This window comes from Mycteria americana, chromosome 2 (assembly GCF_035582795.1).
Source record: "Mycteria americana isolate JAX WOST 10 ecotype Jacksonville Zoo and Gardens chromosome 2, USCA_MyAme_1.0, whole genome shotgun sequence".
Lineage (NCBI taxonomy): Eukaryota > Metazoa > Chordata > Aves > Ciconiiformes > Ciconiidae > Mycteria > Mycteria americana.
This window is the reverse complement of record NC_134366.1, coordinates 93,223,097-93,241,556: the sequence shown is the minus strand read 5'-3', so window position 1 is coordinate 93,241,556 and position 18,460 is coordinate 93,223,097. Positions and strand designations below refer to the sequence as shown.

The window sequence follows — 18,460 nt, the reverse complement described above, 5'->3', positions numbered from 1 at the left end:
CTATTTAAATAAATCGGCAGAAGTCAAATCCAGTGCTGGTGTGTTTGTATATACACACACCCATATATATACATATATATATATATATGAAGTTTTATGTATGTATATTTTTAAACGTTATCTATTGTATATATGTAAAGAAGTTTGTTCACATAGGACTTTGTTCCTAGTAGTAACTGAATTAGGGACAAAAATGATCGTAAGGCCCTGACTTTAGGTCCATCTCGGAATCTGCCAGCATTTGGTAGACTGGAGCAATGCTGACTGTGCTTGAATATGTTTGCCTATGACCTCAAGGAGCAGTTGTCATTAGAGTTGAAAAAAATCCCTTGGACAACATCCCTGAATGCAATATCTTCCATATTTTTGTAATGTGTTAATTTATAGGCAGTCGTCTTTGCACCTGATGTAATCAGGTGCCGGTTTCAGATTGACAAAAGTGCTTTCATAAAAGTATCTTCAGGACATCTAGTTGACTGTGTATGACCTTCCTTAAGAGCAAGTGTTGGTAATTCAATTATTCTAGTCTTCATTTCACTTTGAAGTGTAGCAGTGTTTAGTACTTTTTTTTTTTAAGTTAACTGGAGGATTTTGGGGAGGCAGAGGAAGGAGGACAGGAAGAGGGCTTGAGATTTTTACTTCTGAAATAATTTGACTTCACATTTGAATGTTTGAGATGTATTCTAGCCTTCTACAGCCTCAAGTTACTAGAGAAGTTAATAGATAAATATATATCAAAATATGCCTAAGAGTTTTCTAGAGATAATCTAGCAAAATACAGTGGTCCTCTGGCAAAAGATGTGTGTTAGTTTAGCATCAATGGATGTAAATTGAAAAGAAAGTTAGTGCAGGTTTTATATCTCTGTAAGCATGGCAAAGCTTTGAGAATAAAGGGAGCTTTATTAAAAGCAAGACTCATTTTCATACAAGTCATGTTTTAGGAACCGATCATGCAACTCTTGCTAATTAAGAAGTCCCAATTAGTACAAATAGCCCTGAACATTTGGTCTGTGTGTTAGTTATTGCAGTACTATTACTCTATGTAGCTGAAGATTCAGAGGTATCAGTTGTTTGGCAAGAGATCTAAACACTTAAGGTGATTCAGTTTCACAATTTTACTGATTTAACAATTTATCCGATTTTAAAATATTGCTAAACTTAAGTCATCAGTGCTGACTGGACCAGGTACTAGTGTAGTTCAGGTTTACCTTACAGATGACCTTGGCTGACTGAAGCCTTCGAGAACAATTTCTGTGATCCTTGGCCAAAAGGGATTCATCTTTTCTCAGATGACGGAGCCACACAACAGAGGACACATCTGCATTGTATCACGTGATGAGGGGCTGCTTTGTACACCCCAGTAGATGTGTGCCTCATGTGAATTAGTGACAAGCACTCATCCTTACGCAGTGCTCAGTTTGTGTGGTAGGATAGGGATGCGCTGAGCAGCACTTGCGTAATAGCATGCAGCCTTTCAGTAATGGGTAATGAAGTATGAAGATACTTCAAAACACTAGTTGTTTTTGTCCTTCAATCCTGTGAGGCTGTTAGAAAACATTTTCACCACTGTCAGAAAATTGTACGTTGTAGCCTACATGTATTCCCAGCTAGTCAATTTTAATGTATTTTCCTGCTACCATTGCCATTTTTGGCATTCCTATGGGCAGGTGGGACAGCCAGCATTTATCTTGATAAGCTCCTTTTTCTAAATGGAGGATTGTTTTTGCTGGGTTTTTTTTTTTGTTTTGGGGTTTTTTAAACCAACTTTAAAAAAACTCCTCTTCTAAGGAACCTGTATTATCACTTCTTTCAGAAGCTCTTCTGCTCTCCTGTATCAGTCATAACTCATCTTTCTACAATGTGGCCAATGAGACTGTGTAAAGTATGCCAGTGAAGCTTCCCTACTTCTTGGACACTCTGAAAACCTCACCACATGAACTCCAGAATTGCATTTACATTAATCACATCCCTGAAAGTGACTCATGTACTCAAACAATGGACATTTGGTCCCTTTTGATAGTCCATTGTCAATGATGCACTGGTTTTGAAATATTTTCCCTTTCCATGTTAACAAGGTCATATAGCAAATTCTACTGGAATGAAATCAAAATTTCTGGTGTTGGTGGTGATTCCTGCTTTTGATGAGTGGCAAGCACTAAGTGTACAAAAGGTATTGATGAAAAGAAATTAAATCTGCCATTCTCAGAAGAGTTGCCAGAGAATTTGAGTGTAAGGTTTTGGACAGCAAAATTGAGCTCAAATTTTGTAGCAACAGGTTGATGCGGTTTTCTTCACAGCCATAAAATGCTTTCTTATCCATTAACTATCCACAGATCAATCCTGTTACAGAAGGAATTGTCAATAAAGGGTTTTTTCCTTCTACAGACACTTTAACTCTCAAATAACATGGGACTAGGTCTGATACAGTTTTAAAAAGTTGCAGAAGTCGTAGGAAAGAACAGTATGCCCTATTCTGTCTTTTGGAGGATCCCCTCAGGCACACAGAATCATATAGGTTGGAAAAGACCTTTAAGATCATCAAGTCCAACCGTAAACCTAACACTACCAAGTCCACCACTACACCACGTCCCTAAGCACCTCATCCAAACGTCTTTTAAATACTTCAGGGATGGCGACTCAACCACTTCCCTGGGCAGCCTGTTCCAATGCTTGATAACCCTTTCAGTGAAGTAAAATTTCCTAATATCCAGTCTAAACCTCCTCTGGTGCAATTTGAGGCCATAATAAAGGCCTCAGTCATTACAAAGGCATGAGTATTGTAATCAGTAAAGTGTGTGTGTGTTCTGAAGAGTCAATTGGAAATGAATTACATATTGGTGCTTCAGTAAATGCTGTGTTTAATGTGTATGTAAGGTGAAGAAGAAACAAGACTGGAAGATGAGTCATTGTGAATATAAACAATGAAAATGAAAGAGGAGATAAAGGGAGATTATCAAATCAGCAACAGTTGTAAAACTATCACCCACAAGGAGTTTGGCAGGGGGGTGAGAAGCTTCCCGAGAGGTTCGTGAGATCTGCTGTACGTGTCAGCTAGTCAACAGTGAGACCCTAGGGTGTTACAGTTAGCGGAGGAGACCTTGTTTATTAGGCAGTGGGGTGCAGTGGAGTGCTGTGTTTGAAGTTGTAACACTTGCTTGATAACCTTTTTTCTTTCTTCTGCAGTGAGGAAGTATGTAAACGAGGATTCACCGTCATTGTAGATATGCGTGGGTCAAAATGGGACTCCATAAAGCCTCTGCTGAAGATTTTACAGGAATCCTTTCCATGTTGTATTCATGTTGCACTGATAATCAAGCCAGACAATTTCTGGCAGAAACAGAGGACTAACTTTGGCAGCTCTAAGTTTGAGTTTGAGGTAATTTTCCCCTATGGTATACAAATTTACATTTATTTCATGGTTTTAAGTGTGCTCACTACTGATCAGCATCTTGAAAACTCTCAGATAAATTGTGTTCTAGATGAGAGGAGGGATACGTTAGGCCAGTGGCGCTGGAGGGAATGTGGTTTTCTTCGTGTACTTACGCTAGGTAGTTGTGCATGTTGTCATTTATATTATTTTTCTGCGCATGAGAGAGATGGAATTAGGGGTTTACCCCTAATGGTAAAAAGTTAGGTTTCATCTGTTTGTTGTCGTGGTCTGCATTGCGGTAATCGTGATATCACCAGCATCCAGAGGAAAGCAGCCAACTGCACCTTGCTGTTATCCTCCTGCTGCTGTAGAATACAATACACGAAGTCAAAACTTAATCAAAACAGTAGGCAGAAGAGCAGTTGCTGTTTTCTCCTTAAGTGTGGCGAGGTAAGAAAGAAATAAAATGCTTCTCTCGTTTGGGGAAATACCTGCCAGACATGAGGCTGGTCACAATTGATATTTGAAAAGAAGAGTATGAGAAAAGTTAAGTCATGTGGACTTCATGAACAAAATGATCAACTCTTACAAAGAGAAAAACAAAAACTTGAAAGAAAATGTCAAATTCATTTCAGTAACAGCATTTTTTAAATTTTCTTTTTTATTTTTTAGACAAATATGGTGTCTCTGGAAGGCCTTACCAAAGTAGTTGATCCTTCTCAGCTAACCCCAGAATTTGACGGCTGTTTGGAGTACAACCATGAGGAGTGGATAGAAATAAGAGTTGCCTTTGAGGACTACATTAGCAATGCAACCCATATGCTGTCCAGACTGGAGGAACTGCAGGATATATTGTCGAAAAAGGAAATGCCTCAGGACCTGGAAGGTGCTCGCAATATGATAGAGGAGCATTCACAATTAAAAAAGAAAGTCATTAAGGCCCCTATCGAGGACCTTGATGTGGAAGGACAAAAGCTGCTCCAGCGGATACAGAGCAGTGATAGCTTTCCCAAAAAGAACTCTGGGTCAGGGAATGCAGATTTACAGAACCTTTTACCCAAAGTATCCACCATGCTGGACAGGCTGCACTCAACACGGCAGCATCTGCATCAGATGTGGCATGTGCGGAAATTGAAATTGGACCAATGTTTTCAGCTCAGGCTGTTTGAGCAGGATGCTGAAAAGGTAAGGCATTGGGGGAGGGGAGTATAAATGGGTGCTGCTTGACAGACTTGAAAGAAGTACCAAAGATAACTGCAAATCATAATTTTTGTCTTTAATCACTAGCCTTTTAATGAGAAATAAAGGATTTCTTGATTGAGAGTGACTCTTAGTCTTCTGTAGTAAAGGGGATGGGGTAGTAATTCTAAGCTGTGAAGAGCACAGGTAGCTCTCGCCAAAGAAAATTTTAAGTGGTAGTGACTTTAAAGCTTTTGGTTTGGTAAGTTTTTGTTCCAGACAGATGCTTTTGCATGCATCAAGTGAAGATGAACGCTGTATACTTTATAAATACAGATGACTAAGGACTACATTGGTCTCCTTTTGAGTGACCCTTAGGATTTGAGTGACAGGCAGTTGACAAAGTCTGAAGAGGCTGTCATGGACAACTGCTTTGTTGGTGCAGGATTTAAAGTCTCAGGCTAAAACCTGATATCTCTCTTTTGACTGTGCATATGTCATTAACAGGGGACTGAGTGATCTCAGAATGTTTTGGGCTAACCAGTCCCTTCAAATGAGAAAGCCTTGATTGTCATGGAATTTGAAGAGGAAATATGGCAGGCAGTGCACTTTTAGATGAGCTCAAATAAGATCTATTTTCATATAGAATGGTTTTGCAATCACTTATTATTAACTTGTTACCATAGAACAAATAGCTTTAAGGAAGGGTGAGGAGTTTTTCTCTGGGAGAAGAAGTAACTAGACTATGCAGTCAAGTGGTAAGTATGGTCTTTGTCAGATTTCTTAAAATATTTTATGTAAGAATGCCTGAACTGGATGAGACCAAAGGTCTGTGTTAAACCAGTATCCTGCTCTCCAGCAGTGGTCATAACCAGATGCATGGAGAATAATAAAAGCAGAGCAAACATATATAATACTACTTCTTCCTTCTTCCTCTGTTTTCTTCCCCTGTACTTCCCCCATCATTTCAGCTCAGGGACTTTCTTTACACTACTCTTAATGTTTTCTGCTGTGTTTAAAAAAGAAATCATTTTTTTAAAAAATACCATTTAAAGTAATTGTTTACTGAATGGGTATAGCTGAAAATAGTAGGGACGTGTAAAGAGTGGGAAAAAAAATCTGATCAAGTGACTTTAGAGTTATAAAATTATTTAGAAAATAACAAGCTGTTGGTCTAGTATTGCTCTTTCAGGCCCAAAATGCTTTTTAGCAACCTTTCAGTCACTTAATTACAGCATTAATTATTCTTTATTACAGCATGTACAAAATATATTTTGATGGTGCTCACGTGGTATTGAAAAATCTGTTCTTCATTTGCTCATCTAAAAGTTGCCTACATAACTTGGGCTTTAAGAAACTCCTTGTGAAATACTTGAGCCTAGGGGATTGATCTCTGAGCTGCCACGTGGTTGCATAAGCTCCTGCCTGTGTTTTCTAGGTTCCCAATTCCGAGAATAAGTCTGTATTAAATTAATGCATCTTTCTTTCAAAATAGAGGGAAATGTTAGGCACCTCAAAATGGGGTTGACAGCAGCTAGCATACCTGGGACTTTATTTTCTCATCAACCAGTAGAAAAAGATTAAAAAAGAAGGTTTGTGTAGTATCCCAACTCACTTTTGGATTAAGGTCCTTGCCTTAATCTGTTTGCAGCCCTTATTTCACTGCTTGCGTGGGATTAGATTTCATAGCTCAGGGCTTCTTTATCAGTGTATGTCTGTGTGGTTTATTTAGGTGCGGGAAAAGGCTGGATCTTTGTTGGAAAAATAAGGGGTATTGAATGGGGAGAAATAGAATTGTTAATTTTGGAGGACTTGCACAACTCTTTGCACAAGAAATCTGGGCTGCTTCAGGAGAAGAGAAGGCAAAAAAGGGGCGAGGTGGGAGGTAATCTGATTGGAATTTCCCTGTAGGTATCTGAAGGCAGCAAAGTCAGACTGCCTAGAGAAAGGTGGTCACGAGCAGGACCAGTGTCTATTTTGAATAATGTTCTAACACGTCTTCACTGTAGTCTAGATAAGAAACTGAAAGTTTTAGGAGTATGTGATCAGCTGTCTCAGTTGTCGAAGCTCTTAAAACTTTTTTTTTGTTTACGGTACTTAGCATATTGTGGTCTACTTATAATATGATTTGTCATGTACCTGGGTGGAATAACAGATTTGATAATATTGCTCTGTTAGCCAGCGTATTTTGAAAGATCTTTAAATGAGTACTTACTACTCATTGCTACCATTTTTTTCTGAGCAATCTTTTTCAGCTTATCCAGAGAGTAGGTGAGTCTTTTGAGCTGAGATATAGCAACGATTTCAAGACCTTTGCGGTGGGGGATGGGGGCGTGGGTGTGAGTGTGGTGGTGTTAAACTTAGCCTTTTGCTGTGTTACTTGGTCTTTGAAAACTTTGTCTTCCAGTGCCACTGTTAACATACCTATGTACCTCCACTGATGGTCACTGTCAGATAAGGTCTTCCCTAAAATTTGTTTGAATATTAAAATAGTTTAAAAAAAAAAAAAAAGGGCACAAAACCAAAAATCCCAAACATTTAAAGATTATGCTTAAACTTCTCTGGAAGAAGGTAACGTGTCACTCTGTGCTCAAGTATAGTTTTTTTAATTTGTTTAGCAATAGAAAAGTTGTTTTCAAATCTGCTGTAAAGTTATGAACTAAAAATATTAAACTTGCTGCTGAAGTACTTGATCAGCAAGAATTAATTTATATTTCATTTCCATGAGTTGCCATTTTCATTCTAAATTACTGAGCTGCTGACATCATGAAATGCTGACACTAGGGAACGTATAAGCTTGGTAACTCAGGGCTGTGCTCTAAGCCTGTTTGTTTACTATGACTTTTTTGTAGTAATGAAGTTTATGACTTTATGATTATGACTTTACTGTAGCTTGTTGAGAAAAACAACTAGAGTAAAGATTTAACAGCGTCAGCTGTTTGGTCCAAAAAGACAGATTTCAGCAATGATTTGGTTAAAATGTACGGTAACTTACAATGGAAAGAGCATCAGTGTTAATTTTCATGGCCCTAGATTCTTTTTGTCTTCTGGGTTCACAGATTTCTCACATTACTTGTCTATGGTTTCTGCCATAACAAATTAGTGATTTTTTTTTTTTTCTTCCCTTTCCTTAATATTTTCTTGTAGATGTTTGACTGGATCACACACAACAAAGGTCTGTTTCTGAACAGCTACACAGAGATTGGAACCAGTCACCCCCATGCGATGGAGCTTCAGACACAGCACAATCACTTTGCCATGAACTGTATGGTAAGAACAGGCCTCACTTCACAGCACTGACACATTGTCTATTTGCTCTGTGTTAAGGTAGAATTCATAAATCATACACATAAATCATTCCTTCTGGTACAAGTAGTGCAAATTTGTATTTGAGCAGTGAAATTATAAAACACAAAGGAGGAAAATAAAGGGTAGCCATGTACAGAGGTACTGTGATCAAGCAACAAAATTATTTTGACAAATGGAAGTATTCAACACAGCCTCAGCACTTCTCAAATATAAGCATCCAAACTTCTAGAACCTGGGATGTGTGTTTCAGTACTGCTTTGAGTCTTGTAGGAAATTTCAGAGAATCGTGTGTAATAAGGAATTTAGCACTCCATGCAGAAAGAAATAGCCCTCAGGATCTTCTGAATAGATTGCAACTCAGACAAAAAGCTCTGAGAAGTAGTGATCAACAGCTGAGCCTAGTGTAATAATTTTCCATATTTTTAAGACGACACACGTCTCAGTTCTGGCACAGTAGAATGGAGCTAAAACAAACAATTTTTTTGTCTAGTATCATCTTAGGATGAGCTATCAGTAGGCTGCAATTAAAAGTTTAGATTTTAACTGGCAGTGAGTGAAAGCGGCTTATTTTCAATTTCATTAATTCCTGTTTGAACATGGGGACTAAATTCCCAAGTACATTTTAGGTCCTTTTCACTAGGAGGATTGGAGGTGTTTAAATAACTTTGGGAGTCTGGGCCTGGGTCCAGTCCCTGGCTGTCAACTCAATGAAGGAAGAACACTACCAGTCTTGTTAGAAATTAACATCCTTGGCAGTCCAAGGATGAGAATTGAATTAAAATATGGTCGAAACAATCAGCTTTTGCAAGAAGGTGTTTTTGTAGGACAGGACTACTAATTGTGGAAAGAGAGAGTGGCAAAGTTATGTGTCTTGCTGAAATAATGGAAGGACTAGTAAGGCAGCTCTTATGAATGGTATAGCTGGAGTTAAGGCAACAGAAGACACAAGCAGAGAAGGTACATTTTCTTCTTTTGCAACTCGGGTATGTTTGCGAAAGTTTAAAAAAATAAAAGTCAATATGAACTTTTTGAAAAGAGTAAAGCAAATGCTGGGGAGCATTGTAATTAGGTAACATCATATATGGATGTAATTTTGACCGCTAGGTTTGGAAGGTATGGGTTCACTCTGTGGGCACGGGGAATTGCTCCTTTATGGAGTACCTCATTGTTATTGCTCATTGCTCTGCATATGAAGTACAGCAGAAAAACTTATAGAAGGACAGTAGGTGTCATTGACATGGGATGACTTTTGGAACTTACAATTTTTGATGGCCTTCCAGGCAATTCTTGGGCTTGTACTCTAAAGATTAAATTCTTCTTCTGTCAGCCTGTCCTGGTATTAGTCACTGTTGTCCTATTTTCTTCAAATTGGATGATTCCCCTGCCCCCCCACCCCCCATACTGTTCAGATGCTATCAACAGTAGGAGGCACTTGAGCGATGTAGCATAATCCCTCCTGCTCTGTTTTTGCTGTTAGTCTTTTGCTGGTAATCTCTGTTTTGCCTGTAGTAGTCAAATGCATTAATTACAGGGGACTTTTTCTAAGCCTGTACAATGATTTCTTGAAGTATGTGAGGAGCAGCTTAAATTTGGGGCAAATTAAACAGTCCAAATATTCAAAAGGGGAAAGAAAAGCTACAGTTTTTCAATGTGTTGCTGTAGCATAGCCCCCCAAAAAAGTCATTCTTTGGCACAGAATAGGAAAATACAATTTCAAAACTATCAATTCTTGGGTTTGATTTAAGCAGAGTTCAGTTTTTCTGGGTTTTATTTGGTTAAATGGCAAAAGCCTTACATATAGATTGGGAGAAAGATTAAACTGAATGTGACATAAAAAAAATGACATTAACTGATTGAATTTTGGCAGACTTTACTTTTCATTAGCATTTATCTGTAAAAATGTCAGGCAATCTTAACTCTTGCGAGCATGTTCAGCTTCTCCCTGACCACTCTTCACATACACTCTGTGCTTAACAAACTACTGTTTGTTCACTGTTCCTGTCAGTGTAACTCTTCAATAATCAAAGTTGATTTAAGATCTCTTATGTGAATGCTCTAACACTAGAGGTGGAATTTAACTTTTAACCCATCTACAACCATGCAAATTATTTAATTGGATGGGGTAGAAGAAGGAAGAGTGGCAACTATGTATAAGGTTTATTATATGCAGGAGATTTTGAAGGCTTTTCATTGTGGCCCTAATTAGACCCTAATAGATCTTGCTTTCTGGGCAGTTTCCTTAGGTTCACTTTAGGTGGGAAAGGGCTGTTCAAAGGATAAATGCTGCCCAAGCAGCTAAATGCAACCTCTTGCACTTGCTCACACATTAACCCTGATAACTGGTGTTGCAGCTGCTTTTCCCAACGCATTGTGGTTGCCGCAGGGCACATGCTCCCTTCACAGCAGGTGCTACCCTCTGTCAATAGCTGGCTCTCCCATCTCCCCTTCCTTCCCAAGTAGCAGCTTGGCTTTCTGAGGGGTGCAGGAGGGCAACTTCTGCAGCTGCTTATGCCAAACTCGGGTGAGAAAGAGCAACAGCGTTTGGGTGAGATGCCAAAATTTTAATCTGGTCTTCCAGTCTTAAATGAGCCACCTGGATGTAAACCATTGTGAAAGCTACTTAGTTCCTGTCATGAGCAGGAGTTGGTTACATCAAGGACAAAGAGGATTTGCTGAATATTTCTTTTTTTCCTTGTAATGGCTTTCCGCCTCTTTTGGAATCTGATTTTCAGTATTACAGCACAAAGTAGTTGGAAGATTAAACCAAATGTTGTAAAACAAAAAGGTGAAGAATACATTGGGGGAGGAGATTTAACTGTACTTTCAGCAGTTTCATTAGCAAGTGATATGTCTAGGAACCTTGTGTATTCAGTATGTAATAGACTCATGTGGCTGCACTTCAAGGTAATAGGAATAAGTTCGTGAAAGTCTTAAGCTTAATACACAGACTGGTTCTCATTGCAATGAAACTGTCCCAGAGAAAAGCTGGATAGGTGCAGTGATGTGCATTGAAGATGGACATACATTTGGTTACCATTGCTTAACACACAGGTTGATGTGGCTAAAAAGGCTGCTGATAGTTCACATGTGCAGCTGTAGGTATGTGACCTGCTATTACTGAATTCAAGAGGCTGTTCACTGATAAATGTCAAGGCTGTGTCTTTATAGGGCAAGTAGATCCCATGTTCCCTAACTGTGGGGAAAAATAAACTCACAATGATTCTCCTCTCTGAAGATGAGGATGGATTTTCAGTACAATTTAAAAGGCCCACTTTCAGCAACAGTAAATAGCTATTGTCAAGTCCTGAGATTTGAGTTAAGCAATACTCAGTTTCAGCTTGAAGTTCCTCTTTTGGTGACTAAACCAATGCTTCACTTCTCAAAACAAGCTTTTAGTACCTTTTAAGGGAGAAACTTGCAAATAAGGCAAGGAGTTGCAAATACAAAAATTATCTGCTGAGTTTTTGAACTGCGAAAACAAAGTACCCATGATTGTATGATTAGTCAGTCTTGCATGCAAGAGTGGGAGAGACTGATTCTGTGTCTTTCCACTCTTTTCCCTGCCATTTTCCATACGCCTGCTGGGACACAAGGGAAACAAAAGCAGTCATGAGAAATATGGGTGAGGAGGAGGGGGAGAATGTTGTCTACTTGAATATTTTCTTCTACTCTTCTTGCTAGACCAAATGGTCTTGCTTTCATTACAGCTTAACTGTGCCCCTCACTGCACTGGTGAGGGTCCAAATGATTGGAAAGTGATGTAGGGAAAAGGAAACTTTCTTTGGAGAAAGCCAACGCTGGCTACTATGAAAGGGTGTGCTATGACTACTTCTTGTCTCAGGGCTGACAGGACCATCAGTAGAAGCTATGTTTATTAACCATAATCCAAAAAGTCCTGTGTCAATTGTAAGCATATTGCTAAATTGATTGATGTTCTCAGAACAGGCTGTTTGCATATACTAAACCACTTTATCAAGGTAGTAATCAAATAATTTATGTCATCCAAAAAGAGAGTGCCAGAAATGAGCACTGGTGAGAGTTGTGGGAGGTTAAAATAGAAGTATGAACACAACACTTGAATATCACTGGGATTACATAGTTAAAAGTTGGCTTGGCTTGCTCAAATCCAGCCACAGGGACTGGTGCAAATGAAAACATTAGGAAGGTCAGGTGAGGAAAAATCAGCTTAGCTGACAGCTAGTGTGACTTTTTCCTCTTCCTTTGTACTACTGATATATTTCACTCTGAGATTATTTTTATTTTAAATATATATTTTTGTAACCATACGGAGTTGTCGCTTGAGATAGCCTTAAGCCCCATGTAAATTCTAGACTGCCCTGGGTCCCTTGAGACTTCAGCAAATGAGAGCAAGACCACAGGTTGTGAATTGTGCGTTCTTTCTCAGATTGCTTTGAAATACAGATTTTCACAAAAGACTTTGTGCAGAGTGGTGAACAGTAGCAAGCTAGCTCTTCTGTCTTAGGGGGGACATGTCTGTTCTGTGCATTTTGGTGGGGGGGTTTTTTGTTGTTTTGGGTTTTTTGTTTGTTTGTTTTAAACTAATAGAGTGCTCAGGCGGGTATTTCAGTAAAAATAAATAAATAAAAGTTAAATGGTAAAATCCATCAACTGTCCAACCAATCTAACATCCCTAATAGACAAGATAAAGACAAATGGGGATGGGGCAGTAGAGTAGGTAAAATGTATTCAGTCAAGTTTTTGGTAGTTCTGAATAACCACAGTTTAAGAAAAACATGGATTTGTGATGTTCTTGAAGTTCAGGGAATGCACAGCTGTGGATCCTGGTCAGACTGGGAGGATGTTTTTTGAGTGCACATCCGTAAGGGCATCTTCCTGGTGCCAGAGCAGTTAATGGTTAGTCGCAATATCTGGATGCCACCGACCTGCGAAGAGACTGAAAAAATGAAATGACTTCAGGCTATTTCCAGCTTCTGAGGAGCACTCCAAAATCAACAAGATGAAATAGAATAGGTTAGATGTGCAACCCTTAAGAAGGAAGAAGCAAATAAACAGATTTTTAAAAGCAGTCAGCTGGTGAGGTATTAATACAGCAACAAGTATGTTCATGTCAATGGATCGTGAACTAAAGGAATAGACAGTGGTGTTACCACAAAGAAGTGAATCTTATTTCACTCTTGATACTTCTTGGGGGTGCTGAACTTAAGACTTGTAATGAAAGTGCTCTGATTCAGTTGGTCCTACTAGAGAACTGGGTCCAGTTTAGAGCCCCATACTTAATGTTGTAATGGGGAACATTCAGGTGAAAATGATGTGGCTGTAAGGAGAGGTTGAAGGCATGGGCATTTACTATAAGAAAGTGAAGGTAAATGAAAAGTAAGAGAGGAGAGAAGGTGGTGTTGGTGTTGGACTATATAGTCTTGCAGTAAGATTCCCCAGGTCCACTATGAAAAATGTAGGAAAGACAGATGATAAATTTGAAGAATGTTAGAGTGAAATTATATTTCACTCGTTCCAGTGCTGATAGCAGTGGTTGAATAGTTACCTGAGCATATTTTGAGGATCATTGTAGTTGAGGAACAGGTTAAACACTCTCCTTAATTGTAGTCTGGATGTTGCTGAAGTTTTTTGTTTTGCTTTGTTTTGTTTTTTCCAAGGGAAGAGATCAGGTGATACCTTTAGTTGTTCTGCAGCCCTCATCTTGGAAGTTTGGATTCCCAAACTGCGAGTGTTACTGTTGCTGCAAGAGCGAGAATAGAAGAGATGTTAGAAAACATTTAAATAATTAAAGCAGGTGTTATTTCATACATTAATGCTACACCTTGTCTTGCTGGCCATTTGTGTGTGAAGTGGCAGATGATTTGAAAATTCCACTGCTAAAATACTTCCATCAGACGAATAGTTCAAACTCACTGCAGTCTATATAGAGGTGCCAGTTATGATGCTTATGGACCATGTCACTGAGGTGGTTGTTTTTAACACTGAATGCTTAATGGTCTCTGTGGCAGAAACTACTGTCTGAAATCTTAGAGCTAAACAAACATTTTCTAAATGGGTCTGGGAAAATCAGGAAATAAAATAGAACCTTCAGGGCATCTGCCAGATTTATTTTGTATTGAGTGTGATAGAAGTTCAGTTGAGCTGGCAGGCAGTCACCTATATTTTCCCCTGTGTACTTGCCTTTCAGGCACACACCAAAGAATGACACCGTGCACTACAGCGCTACAGACTACTAACCTGTGTTGCCTTGCTGAGCAATACTTCTTTATATGTACAGTCCCTTTAGGGAATAATTCTGCAATGAGGAGCTTTCCAGATATTGTAAGGTGTCTTTTCAGCTTCTGGCTAAAGGGCGTTGTGAGAGAAAATAATCGTACTAAGTACATTCGTGTACTTACTGTGTACGTACTGTAATGCAGTAACTTGAATTGTTCCCGTTTTAGTTTTGTTACAATAGTCACGTGTAACGCAGTGAAAGAAATGCAGTATCACTTTAGCCTTTCACTTTTTAGACACTTGATACGTATTTAGAAGGTGCAGATGTTTCATGCAGATTCATATGATGTAAATGAGATGACTGAGTAAGTCTAACAGTTACTACCTGATAGCTGTTGCTTCTTTAACTAAAACCAGGATGTAAATCCATGCAGTAAGATGTCAGTCCCTGGGGAATGAGCACCAGCTTACTTGGAACAGTGCTTCTCAAGCAGTGCACAAAATATGCATTTGCCATATAATAATGACAGTGGACCTGCCTGTCCTTTTAGAAAATTGAACAAAATTTGTTAACGTTCAAGGATCAGTTAAAGACAGTCCAATTGTAGTGAGTTGCTATCTGAGATTCTTTTTCTCCTTAACTAAATCTGTCTCTTTTGGGTCATTGCATTCTAAAATACTGAAACTTAAACCTTCAGTAGATATATCAGGTAGTGAGGGATATGATAGTGGAGGCGGGGGGGGGGGGGGAGGTTGAGATTATTGTAAGATTATTTTTGAGGAAAGGAATGTGGTATACATAGCTTGGAAAGTGTTCAACTGTCAGCATATTAGTTCATATTCATACTGCTACATGGGGTATTCTTTCACACTTGTGAAGCCAGACTGCCATGGGAAAATGAATGCATTTTAACCACAGCTCAGTTTTGATTTCTTTAACTTCACATTTATGGTGCCCTGTCCTTCATATCTAACTGATGTTCCAGAATTTCCAAAATTCCTGTATTATGATACTCAAACAGTTCAAATGGCAGTCTAATATAGCCTTTATTCTTTTCTCTTTTGATGCTTGTTTTTTTTCACACCACTGTAAAGACCATGTAACGGCTTTCTGGATTCATTTAGTGGTCTTGTATTTGTGCTGCATACGCTTTAATAGGCCTGAATGCTCTCCAGTCATTTAAAATTTGTTGGAAATAGCAGTTCTGTTCTCTTCCAGTTGTTCAGCTGTGCTTAAAGAGGAGAGCATAGATGTGTGGGATAACCTAAAAAATTAAAAGGTAGTATTGTGCCGGAAGGAAAAACAGCCAACATGGCACTGCCGTGCTCAATTTCTTCAGTGGACCAGCTGAGGTGTAGGCTGTGTCAGTTATGCACCTGCTTGCGTACGTGCATACGGCTACAATTAATAGAGACTTGTGCCAGTTGCTTGTGTCAGATGAGTCAGCACAGTGAAGCCTGGAGGAACTGCAACACTTGCTCCAGCCAGTCAGTGTCAGGCTCTGGGCAGTGGCTTGATGCCAACAGGTAATAGTTCCACCTCAGATGCTCAGCGTCTACGTGGTGTTGGGTGTCCACATGCCAGCGTTGTCCCTTGACCTCTCTTACTGGCAGGGGTATAGTCAGATTTTGGCACAGGTTGCCCATCACGTCTCAAGAGTAATACAGCCATACAGTTTTCCAGCAATTTCAGGTTTTGTTCTTCTGTCACTTGTTGATCTGTGGCCTTTACTGAGGCTTGTTGCAGTCAGTTCTGTCCCCCCTGGCTCACTGGACTCAGTTCCTCAACCCTTCATCGGGGAAGGTTGCAATGCTGTTGCTGACAGGTAGCTAACTGCTCAGTGGCATTTCCCGTGTGATGGCATTCCAGAAAGCACTGCATGGACAAGAGGGAAAAATATTTCACTACAGAATGTTGAGATTTTAATGGTGTTTGTTGTTTTCTTCCCAACTGTTCTGTGTGATAGTGTTTGGCAGTTTGGCCCCACACGTAGATTTTTAGGATATAGGCAAGAATGAGTTCAGCTAACAGAAGTAGCCAATGGACACAGCAGTTTGTGCTGCAGTTCATGCAGAAAGGGCCAGCAACTCTGCTCAGAACAGCATCCATGTCCTTGGCAATGCACCCCAGGGCACAGTCCCCAGCTACTGCTGGACTGACTATGCCTGTAACATCAGAGGCCTCAACCCAGAGGGAGCTCCAGAGGAAGGATACAGCTCTGCAGGTCTGGGGCTGCAGGGAATGCCTGTGGCCTCTTGCCAAGGTTGGGGCACCAGGAGATGGTTTCCTTGCCCACAAGAGGTGTGCAGTTATTAAGGATCTGTGCCACCAAGTAAAGGAGCTGCAGGAGGAGGTCAGCAGTCTGCACAGTATCAGAGATCATGAGAGAGATTGACCAGATCTTTTCCAACACTCCGCAGCTTTAGGAGCCCAAACTACCAACTGTACTGAAGGGAGGAGGGTCAGGCAGAGTCTGTGCCTGTCTGTTTGGGAAGTGGAGACTCCCATGATGATGAAGGTTGGAAGATAATGGCTTCTGGCACTAGGAGGAAGGTTTCTGCTCCACCTGAAGATTGGCAGCTACAGAATAGGTTCACTGACCTCATGGCTGATGAGGAGCTGGGAGCTGTCAAATAAAGCATCTGTGCCATCTGAGTCTGAGCCACACAGGAGCACCAAAAGGAAGAGGCGAGTGATAGTAATGGGAGACGCCCTTGTGCAGGGGACAGAGATGCCCTTCTGCAGGGAACAGAGACCCCCATCTGCCAACCTGACTCATTCTCTATGGAAGTTTGCTGCTTGCTGGGGGCTTGGATTTAGGACATTGTGGAAAGACTGCCAAAGCTTGTCCAGCCCTTAAGACTTGCCCCCTGCCGCTCTTCTGTGTGAGCACCAGCGGTACTGCCAGGGGTGACCTGGAAAGTCTCAAGCGTGACTGCGTGGCTCCAGAGGCAATGGTTAAGGGCATGGCAGCCCAGGTGGTTTTCTTCTCAATCCTGCTGGTGAGAGGGTAGATGGATCCTGCAGGTCAACAACGCTTTACACAGCTGATGTTGGCAACAGGGTTTTGGTTTCTACAACCATGGGACCCTCTCTCTGAGTATCAAAGATTGCTGTTTGACTAAGCGGGGCAAAAGTATCTCTGTCAGCAGGCCGGACAACGTGATAAGAAGAGCTTTAGAGTAAGAATGACGGGAGAGGGAGAAGAGGACCAACAATCAAGTGGGAAGTGGAGAACTGGGTTGGCAAGCAAAAGGTCTGCAGTGATGTGAACAAAAGGGACGCTGTAATCAACAAAACAGGGCTGACTTGGGGTTGCTCCAAGTGTATGCACACAAATTAGGATGTGCCTACAGGACAGTATTGTGTGGAAAGCTCTCATTCCCTTTCTGGGAAGTCACCATGACCAAGTTCTTCTCTGAAGTACCTGTATGGCATGCTTGTGTTGTACAAGGAGAGGCTGAGAGAACTGGGATTGGTTACCCTGGATAAAGGAATGCTTAAGAGGGATCTTACGTATATAAAAACATAAATATCTGGTGGGAGGGAGTAAAGAAGACAGAACCAGACTTTTCTCCATGGTATCCAGTAACAGAACAAGAGGTAATGGGCACAAGTTGAAATACAAGAAATTCCATTTAAACATAAGAAACACTGGAACAGGTTGCCCAGAGAGATTGTGGTCTCTCCATCCTTAGAGGTTCTTAAAACCCCACTGGACATGACCCTGAGCAACTTGGCTCTGATTGAACCTGCTTTGAGCAGGGGGGTTTTGAACTAGATGATCTCCACCTTCAACAATCCTGCAATTCTAAGAACTTCATTCTAGATGTATGAGAGTCAGCCCAATTGAAAGAAGCGTCAACTCAGCATTATATACATGTAGTTCTGGAAGAGCTACTCAGAAACCTTTTGGTGGTGAAGTTGTTCTTGTTTCTGGCTTTGCAGGAATCAGAAACTCTTGATTGCTTCCTTTGAAAAATATTGTGTTTTCATGCAGAATCAGAACAAGAACAGATTTTAGACATTTTAGGCCAAAATGCATATGTGACCTAAAAGGAAAGAAAATTAGAGTGACTAAGAACCATCAGTGAGTAATGCCAGTATGCTAGAGAATCTTTCTGATCTTTGGCCTTATTTGTCCAGTTTTCAGTGCTAGCTCTGAGGCAATATAGTGGCAGGAAAATAAAATCTAAAACTGTTGAACTCCTTAGAACTCAGAGTTCTGTATTTGGTTACTTAAAGTAGAAATACTTTCAGAAGTTGATGTAAAGATTTGTAGAGTCATGTTGCACTCATGCATATCATGGATAGATCAAGTGCTTACTAATTATACTTTGATTTTCCTATATTGTGTGTTTCTGAATGTCTTGTTGACTTGAATGTCTGTAAACATTCTTATTGAG

At 40.2% G+C, this 18,460-nt stretch overlaps 1 protein-coding gene across 7 annotated transcripts in view; it reads left to right on the top strand.

The window, feature by feature from the left end:
- TRIO (trio Rho guanine nucleotide exchange factor) overlaps positions 1-18,460 on the top strand; it is a 259,780-nt gene that overhangs the window by 83,654 nt on the left and 157,666 nt on the right. For 6 of the 7 annotated variants that reach the window (XM_075494016.1, XM_075494018.1, XM_075494020.1 and 3 more), the window contains exons 4-6: positions 3,184-3,376; positions 4,043-4,555; positions 7,697-7,819. In XM_075494016.1, coding sequence (XP_075350131.1) covers positions 3,184-3,376; positions 4,043-4,555; positions 7,697-7,819 — 829 coding nt within the window. The remainder of the gene's footprint in view (positions 1-3,183; positions 3,377-4,042; positions 4,556-7,696; positions 7,820-18,460) is intronic. The other variant, XM_075494017.1, reaches the window with a different exon arrangement.